This window comes from Martes martes, assembly GCF_963455335.1.
Source record: "Martes martes genome assembly, chromosome: 3".
NCBI classification, from domain to species: domain Eukaryota; kingdom Metazoa; phylum Chordata; class Mammalia; order Carnivora; family Mustelidae; genus Martes; species Martes martes.
Window position 1 is genome coordinate 99,520,073 of NC_137890.1, and position 23,383 is coordinate 99,543,455.

The following is a 23,383-nucleotide window of genomic DNA, read 5'->3' on the forward strand; positions in this document are numbered from 1 at the left end:
GTTCCTAAACTTCCTGATAACCGACTGGTCCTTAAACCCTTCCCACAGGACCTCCTCCTGGGAGACCCCCAAACTAAATGGTTGCAACTATCATTGGAATGCTGAAAAACACTATAAAGAATTAACAAAATCCATCTTACTAGTTTTTAAAAATAAAACAATTCACATGTGCTTAAAACTTACTAAAAATAGTGTAATGATTATATAAGCAGTCATTACTACTCCATATTGTAATACCTGGGGAGGTTTTATAAGGAAATAATACACCCCCCCAAAGCTTCCGGACTCCTCTGCCTCACAGACCAAGTGCCCAGGTGAATCCAGCATGCAAATATCTCCCTGTAGAAGTAGGTCAATAACTAGCAACAGAGCTGGCATTTAAACAGCGGTTCTGCACGCCATCTGTTTTTTAAAAAAATTATTTGTCTTTGCCAGCATGTCAAGAAGAATAAGCTCACATAATTTAGGAAATGCTAAGGCATATAAATTCCTGATTATTTACAATGACAGGATTATCTATAGCCATCAAGTTTCTTTTGGTAATGTCCAACCTAATTTCTTAAGAAAGGGTCAGGGAAATTGACCTATGAGGAACATATTGGAGGATTCAATCTTCAACTGAAGTTTTAAGAAAGAGACGTGAATAAGGGTTCTGGTTCTGAGTAAGTCGGCTGAGCTCACCAAATCCAGAGCCATGCAGCGTCTCTGTCTGTCCAGCACCGTGTCTGGAATGGAGTCAGTGCCTCATAAATCATTAGTAACTGACAAAACTTGGTTTATGGCTCTGCCTTGAGGTTTGAGTACCAGAAAATGAAACTGCCTCACCCCTCCCAGTGAAGAAGCTCTAGGTTTTCCCATTAGTTCTTTCTGACACACCGGAATTTATCAAATGTAAAAACCAGTGGATGAGAACGCAGGGAGAGGAAGAGGGCTCAGGTGGGACACCGCACGTGACTGGTGGTTGTGGGTTACGTCTGTGGGCAGCATGTGGGGGGTACAACACCGGAGAACTGGCTGGAGAAACAGAAAGCCATCTTAGGCCTTTCTCTCCATGTGGAGCTGTACATCCGGGAACTTCTACGACCAAATCCAATCATCCTTAAGTCTTGTTAGTTTTCAGTATGAATCCTGTCACCACCTTGCAGTGAATTATAAATAGAAAACCTCGCTCTGATTCACTTTCCTCATTGTTCAGAAAGAGGATACTGAGATTACTTGTTTTGCAACAATGGGCAGACATCTTGACTACTTCTCTCACCTTTCTCTTGGTTCACAAACTTTAGTGCAGTGTGACGGTTAAATGCAGCTGTCCCCAGAAAGGCTAGGGTTTTTAGGCTGCTTACTGGATAAATAATCAGGACAAAGGGAGATAGAGATTATATCAATCCATTCTGAAAATGTTTTAAAATTCAAGAGTTTGTCCTGATCAGTTTCTGAACATGATGTATCTTTCTCATCAAGTTATATAAAAACATTTTTTAGTGAAAATTTTTTTGTCCCTCTTACATACAATCAGTTTAGACCAAAAAATCTCAGTAAGAATTTATGGATGAAAAAAAGAGGTAAAGTTTTGATTACTAACTGGAACACACTGATTTTGTACCAATGGGGTAAGACAACAGTGCCTGGGGGAGATGAGGGTGTGAGGTGGGAAGGGAAGTAATTATCTTTTTTTTTTTTTTTTTTTCCAGAAGCTTTTCCTCTTTCCTGAATGAAAACTCCCCATGCTACTCTTCCAAGCTGCTGTGAGGACCTTGAATTCAAGCTGACTGCTGGGACTATGATCACACCTGACAGCATCAATCACAAGACAGCGAAGGTGGCCCAGCTCCTGTATTTTCCACACAGGACACTTATGAATGTCGTCTACACTCATGACATTGATGATGATGCTGATGCCATAGACAAGTAATGCTGTTTGGAGCTGAATGCAGTGTCTCGAAAACAAAGGACTGACCTGAATTATTTTTAACTAGATTGGGAATCAGAGGGTTAGAAGCTCCATGGTGGGCAGCCATACTGCGGGCCCATTAACACATACATCTAATATTTGTCCTGTCTGGAGTACCTTAATGATTGTAAAGTCTTTATGTGTCCAAGAGTGTCCTGTCCATGAGAATGACACTATCAAAGACACAAAGGCCCCAATTATTTATCAATGACACTATCTCAGCCCTGGATGGAGGCATTCAGGTCAGCTTCAACTTAACTGAGAACCTCTGAATTGTTGAAGTCAATTTAGTCTCATACTGCTGTATGGAGTCCTACTGGTAATAATTTGGCTGTAAAGATGTTTTGGACAAAAGCCAATGTGAAGAAAAGATTTATCATAGCAAGTCTGCCAAGGCTTACCTTTGGCAAGGCTTGATTGCAAGGCTGACCCTTCATTAGCACCCTCCCAGGATTTCAAGAGGGTTACCACCACCCTAACTGATATGAGTGGCTGACTGTATCTAAATTTTTCATACAATCAATGTGGTTTTAGCTGAACACATGCTTTCCTTGGGGGAATATGGGATTTTAATATGTGCTAGGCAAGATGGTGCCTGTGTGACCAGCCCCCAATAAAACACTGGGCTCTCTGAGTCTCTAATGAGCTTCTTAGGTAGGTAACATTTCACATGGGTTATCATAACTTGCTGCTGGGGAAATCTAGCACGTTCTGTGTGACTCCACTGGAAGAGGACCCTTGGAAGCCGGTGCCTCATTACCTCCTGATGCTGCCCCATGTGATATTTCTCTTTGCTGGTTTTGCTTTGTATTCTTCACTGTAATAAATCATAGCCATGAGTACAACTTAAAAAAAAAAGATGATATCCAAAGCTACCTATAATTTAACCACACCCATCTTAATAATAACTACATTAACAGTGAAGACCAACAAGTGAGTTCTTGATAGTCCCTGGCATAGCTGTCAAGCACCATCTGCAAAAACACTAATTTCATGCTCATAACAACACTCCATGGTATGTCTTTCTGTTATCCCCACTTGGCAGATGAGGGAACAGAGGCTTAGAGAGATTCTGGAGCTCACTCAAGATCACAGCATCTGTTAGGTGGCAAAGCGGAACCATGGAATCTGGAGCATAGGTCTATGTGACTGCAAACCCCTGGCTGGGAGATTGCAGAGGGGATCCATGGAAGCACGCTAAAATAACGCAAAACTTTAGGTATATGCATGGTGGTGATGCTATTGTTACAGATGATGATGCTGAAGACTGGCCCAGAAATCACTGAATTCATTTTGCCAATTTCAAGTTTACTTGGATCCCATAACTGAAACCCCATCTTTTTAGATTCATGAGACGTGGGATCTCGTCATGGACAGGCATCTTGAAATTCAGGGATATATCCACTCCCTCAAAGAGTACTAAAAGTTGGGCCAGGAACAACAACAAAAAACCCCCAAAACATTAGAGAACGTCTAAAATAAATCCTTCATCTGATGATTGAGGAAACAGAGAGATGCAGCATTTTGTACTAAGTCATAACATCCCAAACTGGGCTTTGGACTCTGATTCCACTCATTCCTCAGGACTGCCTCCTCCTTGCCACTTTTCTTCTTTTAAAATCGGAGTTAATTGTTACCCAGTGTCTGAGAAGTGCTTTTATATGTTTAAGTTAGGAGTTACATAGGAAAGAGATCTGTCATGAAGCCGAATTATACACAAATACTTTTGACATCAGAGAAACATTCCGATGACTGGGTTGATGACGAGGAGAGGTAACACCCTTGGAAATGTAATCCACTCCTGCAGAAGCAGGACAGCCGATGCCCACTCCGAATGCGTTCTTATACACACAGGATTCCTTCCAAATGGGTTCCGAAGGCAGAACACAGGGCTGAGTTTCAAATGGGCAGAAAGTCACCTTAAAGCATATTTCCCCTCCATTTGGGAGTTGACACAATCGAGTTACAGACAGAGACTGTTTATCAAGGAGGCATGAAAGTCTCTCTTCAAATTCCTCCCGCTTTTATAATCAAACAATAACATCTCCAGGGTATAGGTTTTAGCTACAGAAGAAACATATTGGAAATTGATTCAGTGCTGCTGGCTCGGCTGTGACAATGTTTCATAACCTGGTAACCTCTCAGTTTGTTCTTCTCCCTTCCCGAAAAGCTTTTAGCTGTGCCAGGGTGGCAAACCGAAGATAAAGCAAACATCATCCTTTTATCTGATCCTGTGCAAAGTGAGTAGAGAGGTACTGGACCACTGATAAGATGATTGCTAAATGACTCTTCTCAAATTCTGTCAATGGGCTGATGAAAGAAATTAACACGGACGTTGATAAGTTACTTTCTCAGGCTCTACCATTTTCACAAATGAAGGCTTCTCTCTCAAACAGTTAAGCCCTACTTGCACATGTATGACTCATTAAAAAGAGCTCCAAAAGGCTCCATGTTGTAACGGATTCACTGAGATGCTTTCCTTTCTCTACATCCTGTTCTCTTCTCTAGGATGTCTCTTGAGTATGGATTGATTGAAGTCAAGAGCACCCTGTTCCCAAGATTACGTTTCTTCCTTAGTTGCATATTTCAACACACAGCTCAATTTTTGTCTCTACAGTGCACCACAGCCCTCGCCTGATCTATCATTCTAGCACTCTATACCTCTGTAGCGCTAAGGTATTTGTCCAATGTGCCAGACTTAACGAATGTATCACTGGGATTCCCAGCAGAGTGAGTGGGCGGATAACCTTAATTGAGGTGGTTTTTCATTAGGTATATACAATTGAAGTCTTACAGGAGGGACGGTGCCTTCCAAGCTTTTGAAAATCTACAAGCTCCTTCCTGGCAAGTTTCTTCTTTTCCCCTTCCTCCCTCCTCCCTCCCTCCCTCCCTCCCTTCCTTCTTCCTCCCTGCCTTCTTTTCCTTCTCTTTCTCCCTCTCCCTTTTCCTTCCTTCCTTCCTTCCTTCCTTCCTTCCTTCCTTCCTTCCTTCCTTCCTTCTTCCCTCCCTCTCTTCCTCCTTCTTCCTTCCTCTCAAATCACTGTTACTTCCCAGTCACTAGTTTTTCATTCCCTTCATGGGAATAGTTTAGAACCACTGGCTTTAACAACACTTAAGGCACAGACAGTTGAGCCAATTCATAATGTGTGGTCAACTCAGGATTAACTGTGGTAATACGGAGGAGAAAAAAGATAAAACTTTCGGAGTTGCCCACAGTCTCTGTTTCTAACGTACTCCTCTGACACCTGGTGTGTTTCAGAATTGATGATGGGTAACTATATGGATGGTCAGGGCTGTTTCCCTTCTTGCCCTCTCCTTCTCCTCCTGGCCAGTCTCTCATCTGGAGATGCCAATGGGCTAGCCAGATGGTAGGTGGGTATGGGGCGGGTGAGGGATGTATGGCATAGATCAGAAGGATAAACAGGATGGCCCATTCAGCCCACAGATACACTTGCCAAAGTATATTTGTGTTTTGCTTTGGATAGTACTTTAATTTTTATCTTTTTTTAAAAAAATTGTAAAACATATTATAAATACAGGAGTGTGTACAACAAATAAATTTATTTAAATAAACACCCATGACCCACCTTAATAACATATACAGTGTTTTTAAACCACTCTTGTGCTCCTCTTTGGTCATATCCTTCACCCCCTAGTACCTCGCCATAGGATAACCACACTGTTGTTGAATTTCATGTTACTCATCAACTTTCTACATTATTTTTGTTTTCATAGAAAAAAAATGACATGTTGATTATATTTATGTCTAGCCACATCTCCAGAATTGTACTGGTTTATGATGTAAACTTTTATTACTGTGGATATTAGTTAAAAAAGTTTAAAAGACATGGCCCTTCAAAAACTCTTGGCAAGTACATCAGGGAGTATATGCCACAGTGGCCATAGCAACATTGTCGCAACAGCAAAAAACGGAAACCAACCCAAATGTTCTTCAAAAGTGGAAAGGATAAATTTTGATACATTTATGCTATGGAATACTATACAGCAGTGAAAATTAATCAACAGCAGCAGCATGTACCATTATAGGTTCATCGCAGAAATCATGTTAGTTAAAAATGCCAAATGCCAAATGCAACAGAATACATAAAATTTGATTCTATTTGTATAATGTACAAAATAAACAACAGTGTGATAAAGTATACAAATAAAAAGGAATACTAAAAGGCAATATATATGTGTGTATATATGCAACACACACAAATATACACACTTATACATGCCACAATTTTTCTTTATCTGCTCATCTATTGATAGGCACTTAGATTATTTCTGTATCTTAGCTATTGGAAAGAATGCAGCAATGAATATGATGTGCAGATATCTCTTTGAGATAGTGGTTTTATTTCCAAATAGAGGTATCCTGTAATCTAGCAATCCCACCTCTGGGTATATATCCAAAGGAAATAAAATTACTATCTTAATGTGTAGATTTCCTTTTATTTATCTTGCCTGTAATTAATTTGGCTTCCTGAAACTAAAGATTGGTAACTTTCTTTAATTCTGCAAATTCTTAGTCACTAATTCTTTTAATACTATGTTTACCCTATTCATTCCATTCCTTTTCTCAGGAGATACAATTAGTTACATGTGGATTTTATCACCTCTTACTTAATTATTTCACCCTCTCTTTCATTTATCCGCCCCCTTGATTCTCTGTGACAGATTTTCTGTAATTGTTCAACTCTGTCTGAATAATGTTCTCATCAGTGGTAATCAATACTAACAGCTTTTAATCTTTTGCAGTTCTATTGTATTCTTTTTTGATACCAGACTGTTCATTTGTTTGTTCCTTTGTTAACGTTCATTTCCTCTTGTGCTTACTTTAAATACATCAAATATTTTTGTTTTATATTCTCTACTGAATAATTCCCAATTCTGAAGTCTTTGTGGACTTATTCTATAGCTTGTCTTCTTTTTTTTCCTGCCACTTGCTAATGAAGTCGTTGTTTCCTCTTTTTAGTGATTTTCTATTGTGAGTTCATCTTCCTTGGAACTTTATCTGTGTGAAATTCAGAGTGGTTGCATCAAGAGAGGATTGAGCTGGGTTCTGTTGTATTCCTGCAAGCACTATCAACATGAGTCTGTATTTTTAAAAACTTTCCATTATGATACATTTCAAATATTCTCAAACAGTGGGATTGCCAGCTCAAAAGATATTAATATTCTGCCATTCATGTTTCAACTGTTCCCTCTTCCAGTTTCTTCTCTGTAGTACTTAAAAGCACAATTCAGAACATTTAAGAAAAAAAAAATTCAAGCTTGGGGGTTTAAGGGATACAGAGACTGAATTAGTGCCTTGAACCAAAGGAGTGTGAGCCAAGGATTTAGAATTTTCAGAGGAGACTTTTTTCTTTTTATTTTCTCCACCCCCGCCCCCTTCAGCTAGAGTTAAGACTGTGTTGAGACTGAGTTAGGAGATTATGCTTGAAGTCTTCCTCTGGGTTTGTTGGCACTGCTCTTGGGAATCCAGCTTGATGCTGGTGGGGAAGGTTGTGTTTTGAGCTAACATCTCACCCTGCTGAGGCCCTATTACGCTTTCATTGTGTCAAAAGTTTAGCTCCTTAACACCAGGCTCCAGGGAGGGTGACACTGTCCTGGGTCATCCAGGTCGGAGAGACTTTCAGTGCTAACACCAAGAAAGTCCAGGCAAACGAGGACAGCTAGTCACCCTAGTCCTAAGTCGTCAGAGACTAGTACATACCCCATGGGCAAATGCTGGTTATAGCACTCTGTGCCCCTGCCACCTCTCCTCCACCCGACCGAGGATTCAAGCTCTCTTGCTGTCCATGCCTCTGACACATTCCTTGTAGGCAGATCAACCACACATTTAAGAAAAATACGTGTATTTTTATATTATATTTTATACTTTTAGATGTGAAGTTCTGGGAAAGGACTTTGAAATTCTAATTTGAAGTATTGCCAGATAAAGGAACGTCTCTGAAGACTTGCTTTTTACAATTGAGCCCACATTTTAAAATGTATCACATGTCACATAAAAAATCTATACTTTTTGGCTTCTGGTGAAAAATGGAAAGACTTGGTCACATAGGGCCAGTCTTCTACAGTGACAACTGGAATTGACAAGGAGCTACTCCCCTGAGGTGGGTCATATTCTCTCCGTTCCTCAAAACCCCTATCACTCATGTAATATATGCTTGCGTATGTCAGGTCTGGGCCTGTCTCGGTCTTTGACCCAGGGGATTATTTGAGTTTGCAACCCCTGACCAAGCAATCTGCTAAAAGGATTCTTGAATTGTGGTGGCTGCAAGGTGACCCAAAAGATACCTGGCCATCATCTAGCATTCTCAAGGGTTTATTTACTTCACAGCTATGGACTACGCTGGGTTTGGATGCTGGCTCCACTCCATAGCAGTCATGGTGCTGAGCAAAGTATGTAACTTTTCAGAACATCCATTTCTCTACTGCAAAGGATGACCTTAGTAAGTAAGTTGAGGGGGGTTGCTTTGAGGATAAAACAAAGCAACATACATAAAACATTCTGGCTAGGGCCCAGCATTAAGAAAGCTTTCAATAGGCAGTAGATATTAAGGTAATATATGCCATCATCTTATTTCTTTCAGAATTTTCTGTCACATTGGGCAGCTTTCTGCGGCTGAGGCACTCTGTTCTTTGACTTTGTTTTGACCCCTACCTATTCCTCACCATGCCATAAGTTACACACACATCCTTAGGTTTACTTTAAGTGAATTAACTGCCTTCTGAGAAATCGAGGGAACTGTACAAAAAGAAGTCACTGAACAGCTATTTCAGATTCTCCAACTTTGTGTTATAGAGCAATAGGCCTTCAAAACAATGTGGGGAAAAAAGGCAAAAAATTATTTAATGTGTCGATCACTGCCTATTCAGCGGGCCATGTCCCCTACTAGTACCTGGGTTAATTCATGCCAGCCCCTAGGGCTTCATGTCTGCCTCTGTCCTTAGCAGCTGAGCTTCCCCATTTGAGGAATACCACCCTTGCCTTTCTTAAATGTCAAGCCATTCCTTCTTATGCTTTCCAGTTCCCTGGAAGGAGAATGTACCAGCTTGATGACTCATCCCTTTAGGATCTTGCTGGCACCAAGCTGCGAAACACACTGTTGCTATCAGTCAGTGATACTGAATGACTACCCTTTCCGGAGACCAGGTGAAGCATGACGAGTAACTTAAGGACCTTTACCTAAAGTAAATAATAAGTAGGAAATATATAAGTAATTAATAAGTAGAAAATTCAGATACACCCTAACAGGCTACCAGGAGAGATCTTTTGGGGCAGAGAGCCCTTTGGAAATCCTTAAGTTTTCCTGGATATCCACCCTTTCACATAAATACATGATTCTATTCATCATGGCACCACACAGGAGGAAACAATATGGCACATTTGACTATACTGCATTTGATTGGTCCAAGGAAAAATGAGAGAAAATAAAAATGTGTCTTGATTTGAAAAGTTGGAACATGAGCATCATAGCGATTAGATAGCCACTTTTTATCATGTTAGCCTTCCCTTAAAAATCTCCACAGTCTGTGTATTGTTCTGTAGGCTAAAGTTCAAACATCTAAGCCTGGCTTTCATGGTCTCCACAAAACCAACTCTATCTGTACCTTATCCTCAAAAATTACTCTCTACTCCAGCCAAGCTGGTCTTCCACTGACTCCTCTCTGTTGAAGTATGCCACATTCCTATCTCCAGGTCTTTGCTTATGCTCTTGCCTTCAGCTGAAAGACATCTCCCATCCCCTTTGCTGATAAAATCCTAACACTTGGGATAGTCATTCCCAAACTTTACTGCCCACCAGACTCACCTGGGGATCTTTAAAAAGATGGCTCCTATCCCTAGAGCGTGTGATTTTTACGTGGTGTGACCTAAGCATCAGCATATTTAAGGACCTCCCAGGGATTTCTGATGTGTAGCAAAGTTTGGGAACCACTGGTATAAATGGAAAATTCTCTTTAACTTCCATATCTTATTCTCTCACTCTTGTCTTTTCCTTGCAAACGAAAACCAACACTTCTGGCTTTACCAAAGCTGGACTCCACGCCTATTCCATACCCTCAGATGTATGCAGAATGTGTTTCAATCTTATCTGTGATCACATTGCATCAGAATCATCTGTTTGCTTTTCTGTCTCCCTACTAGACTGCAGTTCACGGAGTACACGTACTATGTCTTATTCATCCCCTATCTCCAGCATTCAACCCAGGCTGTGGCTTGTAGAAGATACGCAATAAAGGCTTATTGACCCAAGTAGAACTCAGCTCCCTGGTGCAAACTATAGGAGCAAATACTTTATAGGAGGAAAAAAAAGCCATACCTTCATCTTTCCAAGTCTACAACTCTCTATCTCGAGGGAAAACAAAAAAAGAAACAAAAACAGAGGAAGGGAGTCATAGACAAGGCTTTAGTATGCTCACAGACAGAAGTCTCTACCAAAGACGTATCTAGTGACTATCTCTGGTAGTTAGAGGAAAGTACATATAAGGAGAAAGTCAACAGATGACAAGAACAGAGAACCAGCCACAAAGGAATGAACAAACAAACAAATGAGGAGGATGACATGGATGACATGTGATGTCCCAAGCACAAGGTTTAGCACAGAATGGATAGTCAGTGGATGAAAATGAATATTACTACTTTAGTCCTTGGTCAGAAGAAACCACAAGGTCCTATTTCCATGGATCTATTTTGTGACAGATTTGTATTTCAGGCTGCCAGATGCAAAGCTTCCCCTTTGAAGTTTGTCACTTGCAGTTAAAAAATGGGAGAACTCCATGTAGTCAGGTGAGGTTTCCTTTCCGAGGCTGTTACTTTATAGTACCTCTTAGATGTCATTTTCTATGTTTGGAAATGCAGAAATACCATCATCCCAGGAAGTATTAATATGAAATCCAAATGATGTAAACTACTGCATCCTATTCTTTATCCATAGGCCTTATTATCTAAGTAGTTTTCCATTCAGTGCCAGTCTGTTAGTAGTCAACAGAACATAATTTTGTTTTCATCAATAGCTCACCCTTCCTTCAATTAAGCCTAAGCACGTCGGTACACTATTCAAAATACAACATTTTGCTTAAATAGCCTTCTAGTAAAAAAGCTATAAAAGTCTGATCAAGCTTCTAAGATATGTTTTAATTTTATTTTCAATATGAATGTCATTCCATATACATTAAATTTCTAAATTTTTTCAAATTTTTTCAGTGTCAGATATTGATAATATTCTTGAAGTAAGACAGATAATTATCAAGAACTTTAATTGATTGACAGCTACAGTAGCAGAAGCCCTGGTATTTCATTCTAGACAAAGGAAAATTGATTGTCATTCTAGAGAAAGGAAAATTCTAGATGCATTATATTACACAGAAGATTTATTTGACCTCTACATACTTTGTGGTGACCAAGTATACATTACTCATAAATATGGTGGTGGCAAACTAATCCAAGTTTGGTACATTTTCTCAAAAAGTAATTCAAGGTAAAATATGCTAATAGGAAGTGGTCATTTAGGTCATGCAAGACAAAAACTAGGCATCAATCATTAGAATTAATTATATCTTTTCCAAAAATGATTCTAATTTATTTTTTGTGGTTTTCTTAAATGGTGGTGAAAGTTTGTGTGTGTTTGTTGTACCAAGGAGGTAGCCTTGGTAAAGGGTGGGCTGCTGGTTAACATTGGTACATGTTCTCTAAAAGCCATTCTCCCTTTCTTCCAGAGAACCTCATGGAGGTTTTCTTTTTGTTTTTGTATTTTTTCCTGGTCATACGGCCTCCTGCCTGGCATGTTTCCCATCCAATGTACTAAGTACTGACCAACGGCAGAAGGGATAGGTCAACTGCTGGTAAGTGTTTATAAAGGCTGAACTACATCTTTCCTTATCACTTCTTCCTGCTGGTTAGGAAATGGATGGTTTTTCAATAGCCATCTTGAACAAATGAAGTAACGTTGGGCATGAAAAACATATGAACCAGAGGGACAAGATAGGAAGAGACTATCAGCCTGGATCACCTTCCTCTGCACTGTCCTGTGTGGCAGTAAGAAATTTCTGTTCTTACTTAAACCACCATACTCTGGGGTTTCATTCACTTGGATCTGAACTTGACACTAGTGGTACTAATAACTATGGAAATCCTGTCTTGGATTTAAAATAACTGTGGTCTGGGTAATTTGAACTGTAGAGTCTATGTATGGATTACAATTGTTGACCATATGGTATTAGGTCATTTATATCAATACAAAAAAGGAGGTTTCAGAGCTTTTTCCATGTGGATGAGATAAACATCCAGGTCCTGGTTCTTAGTCTCCATGTAACTGAGGTTCTTGAATCAAGAGTCTGTGAGACCTTCTCTTTCCATCCTAAGAACCACAGTTGGAGACATTTTGACATCCGGCTAGGACTTCTCTCCTCTGTTGGGTGAAGAAGCTGCTGCCTTCGTTGACCTTCACTGGAATCTGATCTACAGATTCTGTGACAATAGTAACTATGCGGCATGTGACTCTTTTATCCTTCCTGCCTCTATCAAACTCCAGACTGGGCACAATGCTACGTAGATTCAATGCTTTATGGTTGGGTGTGAAATGGTTAGGAGAATAAGGTCTATGAATTACGCTGATGTGAAATGGAGATTGTACGTGGTTCTGTGAATCTCCTCTATTTGACTCAACATAGTGCTGTCCCACTTCTTCGCTTTCAGGCAGGCTATCTCTCAAAAGCACTTTTATATGACAAAATGACTTTCCTCCCTGGCACTGCTTCTTGTGTTATTCAGTGTCTGAAGTCAGGTTGATTCTGTCCTTTCTTCCTCACCCTATAATTTGCTCAAACCATTGATGCGAGTGCCTGAAACTTGAATAAAAAAAGTTTCAAGAGCTCCTCTTAACTAGAGGTAAAACTTTTCTTGAGTCTTTGTTATAATGAAAATATGTGACCTGAAAAATCACCTGCTTAATCTACTGCTCCACCAACGTGGACATGACTCAGTTTACCAGATTAGCTAGCTAGAGTCTAGAGAGAACAGGGAATAAGAAAATGAAATGGGACAATGGGAATAAACTGGTGTACGGCCTAATAATTAAGTCACAGGGGGGTCCTTATTGAGCACCTATTATCTTCCTGCATAATGTATTAGTTGCTGGCTGGACCCCAGAAAGATCCCTTTGAGGTAATTCCCAAGGTGGGTAGGAGAGTACCAAGGCAACTCTGCAGAGATCCCCCAAAGAAAGCCAGATTCGGGGCCAGACCATGCCCTTTGTCATCCTCTCCCTCGGTGAGAAGAGCCAGAAGGGTTCCCTTGGAAGAGACTAAGAAGGCACCCAGCCAACAGGGGAGAGTAAACAGATTTCATGACCCTATGGAGCACTGGGGTATCTGCCCTTTGGGCTATTGGACAGCTTGTTGTTTGTGCCTCTAAAATTTGGAGCAAATAACATGCATCCTCCACTTTCCTAGCATCGACCATGAATCCTTATTTTCTTGGATATCATTCAGTTCTGCTTGGCTTCTTCCTCAAACTCTTCAAAAGACATTTTCTCCTCTTTATAGGAATTTCTGGATCCCCTGCCTCTGCTTAGACAATTATTTTTGATGTTCTCACTGGCTGGTGTTTTTAATAAGAAAGTGTTATTTGAATTAATTCCCACTGATCATTTAATCCTATTAGATAATTAATATAATATGTAGGGTGAACCTATTACAGTTAAATAGCAGGAAAGAACAATTAGAAATATGGGGTTTGTGATCATTTGTGTTAAGATTTCTATTAGGCTAGGCTAGTCATTTTCTTGCTGCTTATTAACATGGAAGTATGACATTTATTAGGACGATTTAAAGAAAAAATTTAGTTGTATTATTTTACTTAATTCATGAATCTTGAATTTCAATATAGAGCAGGGTTATTTAACAATATCTTGTCTTGTAATCAACTCATAACACTTTGATTAAACCAACGTGATTATCCTTAACCACAGAAATGCAAACATTCAGGTTCACAAATTTTCTGATTATTCTTTTTTGTGACAGACATTAGCTGATATTTGGTTAGAAGCATAATATATTTAGATTTGCTCAGTTACTGTGAGTGGAAAAACATTCTATGCTTATATAATATTGTGAGGCTATGTGACAACACTTTGTTTAGACAAAATGAAGAATATTGGTTTATCAGGGTGCTAAAAATATATTCTCAGCCGTTCTTCTGGAATAAAAAGAAATAACCACTTGATCTATTGAGCCTCATTCAGTCTGGAAATGGATGAATTTTGGGACTCCTGGGTGGCTCAGTGGGTTAAGCCTCTGCCTTTGTCTCAGGTCATGATCTCAGGGTCCTGCGATTGAGCCCCGTGTCCGGCTCTCTGCTCAGCAGGGGAGCCTGCTTCCCCCTCTCCTTCTGCCTGCCTCTCTGCTTACTTGTGATCTCTGTCTCTGTCTCTGGGTCAAATAAATAAATAAATAAATCTTAAAAAATAAAAAAAAAAGAAGTGGATGAAGTTTTAGAAGGTTGGCTGTGGTGATCTTATTGACTGGTTAACCTAGGGAATATTCTCAACCACGTTCTCCCTGCTATCTCATGCAATACATAGAAGCAACATACGAACTTCCCCAGCCTCCTTTGCAGCTAGGATTGGTTTCATGATCTTGTTCTCATCAGTGCCATGAAAGATGGAGTCTATGGGGTGGATTCTGAAGGAGCTCTTATTCTTCCTTATACTTCGTGCCTTGAATGTAAATGGAATGCCCAGAGTGCTGGGAATCAATTTGCAACCAAAGACAACAGAGATGAGGACATAAAGCCAGGGCTTTTGATGACATCGTTGAGCTACTAGCCTTCTTTCATATTTACCTTCCTCCAGATTTTTAATTGTGTAAGATGATTAAATGACTTCATTACTTACGTAAAATGCCTGGTCAGTTTTGTTGTTGTTGTTTCACTTGTAGCCAACAGCAGCTTATCATATAGTTCTCTCCAAGTTTGAGGAGATAAATCTACATTGTGTGCAGACTAAGTCAGCCCGCTGTCAGAAACATGGTCCAAATTTACTTCCCTGAGAGTGACCGAAAGCAGCACTTTCCAAGGGAACTTTGTGTGATGATGGAAATGTTCATACAGACTACCATGAATATGTGGCCACTGAGTACTTGAAACGTGGCTAGTGCAAATGGAGGACTGAATTCTTAATTATATAGTTTTACTTAATTGATACTGAACCTGAAATAGCCACCTATGTCTACTAGCTATCATATCACACAATGCAAATCTAAAAAAAACTGGAAGCCTATTAAAGGATAGATTACTGTAGTTCTTTTGAAAAACGCACAGTCTCTAACTTTATATATGTTATTTCATAGGCCCAGGAACACCTCATTATGGAAAAATGATGATTCAGCGGGGCTTTACACAGTGTCATGTTTGAAGGTTTTTAAACCGTATTTAACTTGCCTATCAGCTAATGACACACAACTGATACCAATTTAAGCATTTTACATTGACGACTATAATAAAGGATGTCTTTTTGGAATAATAATCTTGTTCAGACTATACTCATTCAGCTGTGTGTTAAGATTTTTGTATCCTCAGCTACAAGTGAAAAGAATAATAATGGTGTGCCAGTCTCGTTAAGGTTCAGGGGGTACAATAACTCTTTGAGATAAACTGTAAATTAGAGTTTGCAGAAGACTTCTGTGTATTCAAGAAATCCAGGCCCAGAGTGTCCCAACAGGGCTCCAAGAGTGGTGAGGGGCTCAGAGCTGGCAGCTGAAGGGATAGAAGCGGTGGCCACTCACCATAGCAGAAACCAGAAATCTGGGGGAGAAGGGGGCTGTCATGACCTCGAATGTGGAATTCACTATTAACTGCTATACCCTAACGTGATTGGTAGAAATTACTTCATCATGCCTCGGTGTCTTGTGTAATACTAAATAATAAGCATGCTTCCACGCACAGCAATTCCTAGAGCCTGAGGAAAAACAAATTCTGCAACCATCCACGGTGGCCCAGAACAGCTGAAGGTATCACCTCTTCTGTCACCTGACAAGGATCACAGTCACAGACAACTACTCTGTCACCAGCTGCCTCCTGGCTGCTGAAAACAGGTCAGCAACGAGTCAGCAAGTCATTCTGTGTTGGGAAGCTGAGTCCCTTCAATCTAGGCTGATGCACAATTTCAAGAAGGAGTTGACAAATCAAACTTATTCCAGAAACAGGACTACTCACACTCAGGGTTCTCCCAGAAATGATGAAGAAAGTAAGTTGTGAGGTTCTGTGTGTAAAACACACTCTATTAAAAAAGAAGTTCAATTTAAGAAAGCTACCGTCCCTCATTTCTAACCAATGGTAGTTAGGTAAATGCTTATAGACACTGGATGGACTCGAAGTTGACTGCTGTCCCCAGAGAAGTTATTTATACTCAATGTTATTCTCCTTTCATGTCCATGAGGACTTGCTTCTCGTCGATTTGCAGCATGTTGCTTTGAAAACACCGGTGTTTTCTTGACGGGTCTGGTTTTGAACTACTTACTTTATGGTAGCTTCTAATGTTTGAGAAGATAAAAATAACCATGTGTGAGAAGTTAAGACCCAGTCCTCAGGGCACATGGGTGGTACAGTAGGTTCAGTGTCTGACTCTTGGTTTTGGCTCAGGCCGTGACCGCAGGGCCGTGAGCTAGAGCCCCACACAGGGCTCCACACTGGGCATGGTGTCTGCCTGAGATTCTCTCTCTCTCCCTCTCCCTCCCTCCCCCTGTGCTCTCTCTCTCACAAATAAATAAATATTTAAAAAAAAAGAAGTTAAAACCAGTCCTCATAGAGGCTAGGCGTGAGACACACTCTATAGGAACACACTGTGTCTGAAAGAAGGTCACGTTCAGAAAGTATCACCCATAAAGATGTACCAAGATGTAAATGTTTACCTATGATGTGGCTCTGAAACGTGGACTCTGCAACGGTATCTTCATTCTCCTGCAGGCTCACACTTGCTTCTTTTATCTGCAGCAACAAGAAAATACTGTAAGTTCTTATTTGTTATATGAAATAGACTGTTCACAATCAGAATGATGGTTCATTCTGTAACAAATGTGGGTATGTGTGAGTGGGTGTGTATACACACACATATACATACACACACATACGTGTAAACACATATACCTGTACATACTTAATATGTGAATGTGTGTGTGTGTGTCCATCTGTGTATACACACACACAGATGTATATATACACACATAGATATTTTCTTCATTCTACTTTTCCCTACTCTATCACTTGGCTGTATCACAAATTTTAATTACTAGAGCAAGAGTATATTTTCAGAAACATAACCCCAGACCTGGAAATGAGGATTTACAGGGCACCTAATTCTCCATAAGATCTTAAAGATACAGCTTTGGCTTTTAAGACTTAATAAAGTCAATAATACAGAGCTGTTAGGGAAAATTAAAGTCAAAGGAAATATAATTCCTCCAGAGACAGTGACTTCTACCACAAGTGATTTTAATAAGAAGAAAGAAATATACTTAGATTTCCTGACCCTTTCCTGGAATGTAACTCTCTAAGAAAATGATTTTTTTGTTCTTTCTATGATGAAACATAAGGTGACTATGATGTACACTTAGTGAACTAGAGCAGTGACACATTTATATCAATTTTTTAGGTCAAAAACATTCCCCTTCTATTTCAGCTGAAATATCCAGATGCTGAATGGGTTAGCACTCGGCAGAACTCTAGAGAGACCTGAATAAGTCACAGTATTTTATGAATGAGAATTCTGAGATCCAGCAAGCTTCCTTCAACATCTTGTAAGTGGAAGTGCTGGGATTAAAACTCATGTCCCTTCCTTCTCAATCTAGTGGCAGTGGTAGCAACAATGCGACCAGGACGAACCATTATTTAAAAGGCAAACTCTGAAATACTACGGATTACTCAGTATTACACAATTACAATTTTCACGCCTGTGATCTCAAAATCCCCAGAACGGCCTAGATGCTACTGTTCGCCTCCTCCTCCTGAAGAAACAGATAAGTAATTGCCAAGGTGGTGGAACCAGGATTCAAACTCAGCAAAACTGACTGCAGATTTGTGTTCATTTGTGGGCACTTTGTTTTTCTCAAATTTTCCTTTGACTATGCCAGTGGACTTGGCCTCAATTTCAAAACAGCTTGTGGTTGTTGGCAGAATGACCCTAAAACACTCTCTTAAAGTACATTCCCATCGGTCACCTGGGAAGCCAGTGATAATGATGTGAACTGTGCACTGAATGCAGTGGGGTTCTGCTTAGGCACATACATTAGAGGCTATCAGTGGATTTGCTCAGGAGCTTGAGCTGAATGCCAAGAAACTCTTATTTCATACTTGCAATATAGAAATTCATACGGTTGCATACTGACCTTGAGCTAGATTCACATTTTGACTTTTTACCTATTTTTCATATCTAATGGAATAAGACCAATTATTTATATTTTATAACTTCGGTTCCAATATCAGAACATAATTGGTGCTTGTTCTGGATGTGCTGAGAGCCAGAAGGTGGCAGACTGAAGACAGTATGGAGAAGGCTTCCTGAACCCCATAAGGAGAGACCAAGGATTGAATATCCAGAGGCCACATTCATCACTTCTTTCCCCCATCAGCTCTCTGCTCTGCAGGCACTTCCCTGTTTTTTAGCACGTCCAGGGGAAGAAAGTTGGGGAATGGGGTAAGGGTTGGGGGAGACTTCATCAAGTCTGTGGACACTTTGGTAGTGGACATGTATGGATAGAAGAGTAGAAAAGCACTGTGAGCATGAGCAAGGCTAACATGCTACTTAATTGTCTTCCAAAGTTTGCGTAGCTCAGTGACCTGTTTGTGACAAGGCTGTCAAAAGACCCACCGACAAAGGGATCCCAAACTACCTACATTTCCATTATGAACCCAACATGAAACTTCCATCCTCATTTAGAGAGACATCAAGGAAATCTCTATACTCTCAGCCCATACCAACACTTATGAAAACATGTCTCATGTTTTCTCTTACCTGTTACGTAAAACAGTATTTCCTTTAGGTTCTTCTACACTGATCTATTTTTTTTTTAAGATTTTATTTATTTATTTGACAGAGATCACAAGTAGGCAGAGAGGCAGGCAGAGAGAGAGAGAGAGAGAGGAGGAAGCAGGCCCCCCACAAAGCAGGGAGCCTGATGTGGGACTTGATCCCAGGACCCTGAGATCATGACCTGAGCCGAAGGCAGAGGCCTAACCCACTGAGCCACCCAGGTGCCCGACACTGATCTATTTTAAACTTGAAGGTATCCCCTGCTTACCTGCTGGCTTATCGGGGAATCAACCTCTCTATCAGTCTGTGAGACTCTAAACTAAAATATCCAATAGTTAAAATCAGATTCTCATCTTGCAGATAAAGGATAGGAGGCTCATACAGTGTTAGTGATCTCTTCAAGGTCACAGAGGATTTTGGTTTTAGAGTGGGCATTTCTGGCCCCTATTTATTGCCAAAATTAAATTTTTCAGAGTTTGCCATATTGTTACAGTCCTCCTTCCCAGACCTTCCAAAGAACTACTATTTTCTGTTAGTGTCTGGCAGTTAGAGATGTAGGCAGTATTCCATGTATACATAAATATTATTTTTATTCAAGAGTAGCAAAAATTTTCAGAGACTCTGTGTGTGTGTGTGTGTGTGTGTTTAAATAATCTACTTCCCTTCCCTTCTGGTTCCCTAATCCGTTTGTGGAACTTAACTACCACCTTTCTCCGAGTATCATATTGAGGAAAGAAAAAAAAAAAGCTATCCTATAGTCCTACCTGTCAGCTGCTTGTCAGAACTTTCCTAGGGCTCTATTTGCTTAACAGCAAATGCTAAATATGGCCTCTGGGGACTTATCAGAGGAAAAGCCCCTAGTTCTTTCAGGTTTCCTGGGCTGATGACCCACGAGGAGCAGATGACCCATGACAGGAAAATCCGAAGAAGATAGGTGAAAAATCAGCGAAGGAATGACAAATGGGGGAGTGCCTTAGAATGGCATACTTGTTGGCTCTAATTATTCATACAAATAGATTTCAGTGCAAGGCGGTTATTAAAGAAATCTGTTTGCCTATGGAAATGAGGGGCATAATTTATTTTGACAGTAGATTCCCTTTACTATTTACATTTTTCATAGGCTGAACTTAAAATTAATTTTCACTCTTGATCACGCAGTGGCTGGGTATTGGTGAGAGGTTGTGGGAACTTTCCTGGGACTAAGGGGCTGGGAACTCAAGATTAAGAATTTGCCAAAGATAGAGACAACTGGGACAATCTTCATGAGACAAAGTACTTCAAAGATGAGAGTTTTCACCAAATCAAGAAATTTGGCTCAGAAAAGAATGGTGGTTACAGATACAGAATTTTCTCGGCCATTGTTCTAACAGGAACTGATACAAATTAATGTCAAGCAATATCCTATTTGGTAAGAAGCTGCAGGTAACTCAGGCAATAACTCTTGGCTATTTTTGGTTTAAGTTTATTGTCAGTACTTTGGGTGCCTTGTAATGGTGCATTTTCAACTCTTGTCCATCTTTTGGGCTCTGGCCTTGTAGTCAAAAACTGTACTAAATACCGATCTCTAACAAGAAACCATTAAATGTCACTGTGCCCATTATATTCTACTAACCCCTATTATTAGCGCAGGGAGGAAGGAGCTTACAAAGGAACTTGGAGGAAAATGGAGAAAATAATTCACCATATATATATATATATATATATATATATATATATGCACACACACACAACATACATATAACATATATATATTATGTATGTATGTACATTATATATATTACATTAAAGATTACTTTTAGAATTAAACCCAGCATTTGGGGACATCTTTCATTTGAAATTCTGCTTACATTTCTTCATTGATTCATCCTAACATGAACAGCTTCCCAAGAAGACAACATTTTGCAGTCGAAGTTTATTGCAAATGAAAAGAACATAATGAACCTAAGTGAGACAGGAAGTAATTTTTGGAAGGAAAACTCCAGAAGGCATTACCTTTAGAAAAGTTAGTCATTTAGAAAAATTTGCAGGAGGAGGGCAAAATATGCATGCTTCTTATTAGCATCAAAATAGCACTTAGAACAGAACTGTTCAATTAGGGATGCTGAAATTATAACATTTTGCAGAACTTAATAAGATGATAACAATTTGCGTAATTATTGTACTATTTTATCCTATTTCATCACCACAGTACCATTTTAATGGAATAGTATTTGATGCTTTTTTATTAGCATACGTGATTTTCTTTTTCAGACTATGGGACGCTGGGAGAAAAAAATACTCATAATTTAAATTAAAATATTGAAAAGGCCATCTCTTCACAGCGCATGATGAAAGTATATGATCTTGTTAATTTTGTTAACAATTTTTATTTTGTCCAGTGATAGTTAAACAGGAGCCTGGAGCTGCCTTCCCTTGAGACTTCTCATTTCACAAAATTATCTGAATCCACAGGAAGGAAGGACTTATGACATGCTGCAATAGAATGCATTTCTTTCTTGCTTATTTACTTAATACCAATCCAATCTTTCCTGGGGATGCCTTTCCCCCTCTTATAATGGTTTTATATAATTCAAGTAAAAGTATAAAGTAACATCGCCCTTGTCTAAATTACACAAAAATTAGAGCTAAGTGGTCTGTAAATGATGGCCTAAATGGGGACATAAGACTCTAATTAAGGCTCTGAAAGGAGAAAAAAATTTAATTCTGCAAAGAATTAATGGGACTTTTACGCATTTTTAAAAATGTATCTAGGAATCCTGAAAATGGATATGGATACAGAATTAGTAGCAGACTAAATGGAGGTCAGCTACGTACATAGCTGTATGTATGGAAATAATCTTTGTATTATAATCACCACAGATTAAAATAAAATCCCTGAGAACCCTCATAATGAAATAAAGTCTTGGTTTGTAAAGGGAAGAGATGGTGATATAAGATTTTGAACAGTGACTTTATTAAAAAAACAACATATGATATGTATTATGTGCAGTTCTTGTTTTTATCCCAAGTGACTACAATGAGAAAAATCTTTTGCAACATAGTTTAAAATAAGCAGACAGCAAATTTACCTTGAGCCCTAAGCAGCGGAAAATTCCCTCAAACTCTGAATTTTAAGAGGTTCACGGGTATTCCCATCAATGTGCTATGGTATTAGAATATATCCTATTTTGCATCTAATTTACTTCCTGTGTAAGCTGTTAACATATAATAAATAGGTTTTCACTGCTAGTCTTGTACTAGTCCCAAAGGAGACTATGGCAATGTCCTCTCCGAAATTAGTAATTTTCGTCCACTCCACATTGATGATTACAGAGATGAAACAAAAAACATTGCATTTTACATTAAAAAAAAAAAAAGAAAGAAAGAAAGACTGGCTGGTCAGCTACCCAGGTTAATAATATTCCTCTATATGGAAAAGATTCCCAGCATGACTAATTTCCTCTTGTAGCTAACTAGAAAAAATTAGCATATCCCAATTGATTATGTATTTTGGGGTGGTTAGGGAATCTTTGTACTTTAGAGAAAACAGTAAGAGTGTTTCTTGTAGATATTCTGAAAGGACCAAAGGACACTTATTACTACACTGTGAAAGACTGAAGACGAGAGACGCAAAGCACAGAAATTATTTAAGCATTAGGAAGTAACAAGAAAGTAAAAATGAAACTGTGAAAGCCAAACAGAGGGTCTTTTTGTTTTTTTGGTACTTCTGTGCGGTGAAGATATACCCTAAGCTGTCAGAAACATATTAAATGGGGCATAGTTAAATTGAGTGCCTCCGATAAGGGGCTCTGCCAGGCTATCAAAGTTTTAGATCAGTGGGATTGAATTTCTGGCATATTGCACATTTCCAAGCGTTCATTCTCTCTCTTTCCTTTCGGTGACACTACAAGGGCAGTCTTAGATATGCTTATAATTTGTGATTTTTATAATGCAGGGGACATCTATGTTTTCAAAGAAGGGAGGATACCATGGAAGCCCAGAAGAGAAAAGGGGGGGAAAGAAAAAAAATTTTTTTGCGAAGAACATAGTTCCCACAGGATTTCTGAGTTTAATATAAAAGACTACAGCTCCTCAGAGTCCAGAGCTCTTTGAAAGAAAAGTGTGCATTTGTTGTCAACTGAAATATGTCTATGAAATTCTTAATAACTAATAATGCCCATTGTTATTCCTAAAATCACCTCTAAACCACTCCAGAAAAAAAAAAAAAACATATAATTACTAGGTTTCCCTAAGAAAATGGTAGCAGGTACCATACTTTACAATTTCTTTGATTGCAGTACAAAAATATATGGATACAGTAATTCTGTAAAAAGAATATTTTTGTTTATGTAAGTGCTTCAAAACTTACATAAAGAAACAATGAACATCACCAAAGCAATTATGCAAGAGCAGGAGG

General features: G+C 39.3%; 1 protein-coding gene across 1 annotated transcript in view; it reads right to left on the minus strand.

Moving 5' to 3' along the window:
• Positions 1-23,383, minus strand: part of NCKAP5 (NCK associated protein 5) — an 894,518-nt gene that overhangs the window by 78,843 nt on the left and 792,292 nt on the right. The window contains exon 15 of the mRNA XM_080799084.1: positions 16,871-16,946. Within this exon, the coding sequence (XP_080655210.1) occupies positions 16,871-16,946 (76 nt within the window). The remainder of the gene's footprint in view (positions 1-16,870; positions 16,947-23,383) is intronic.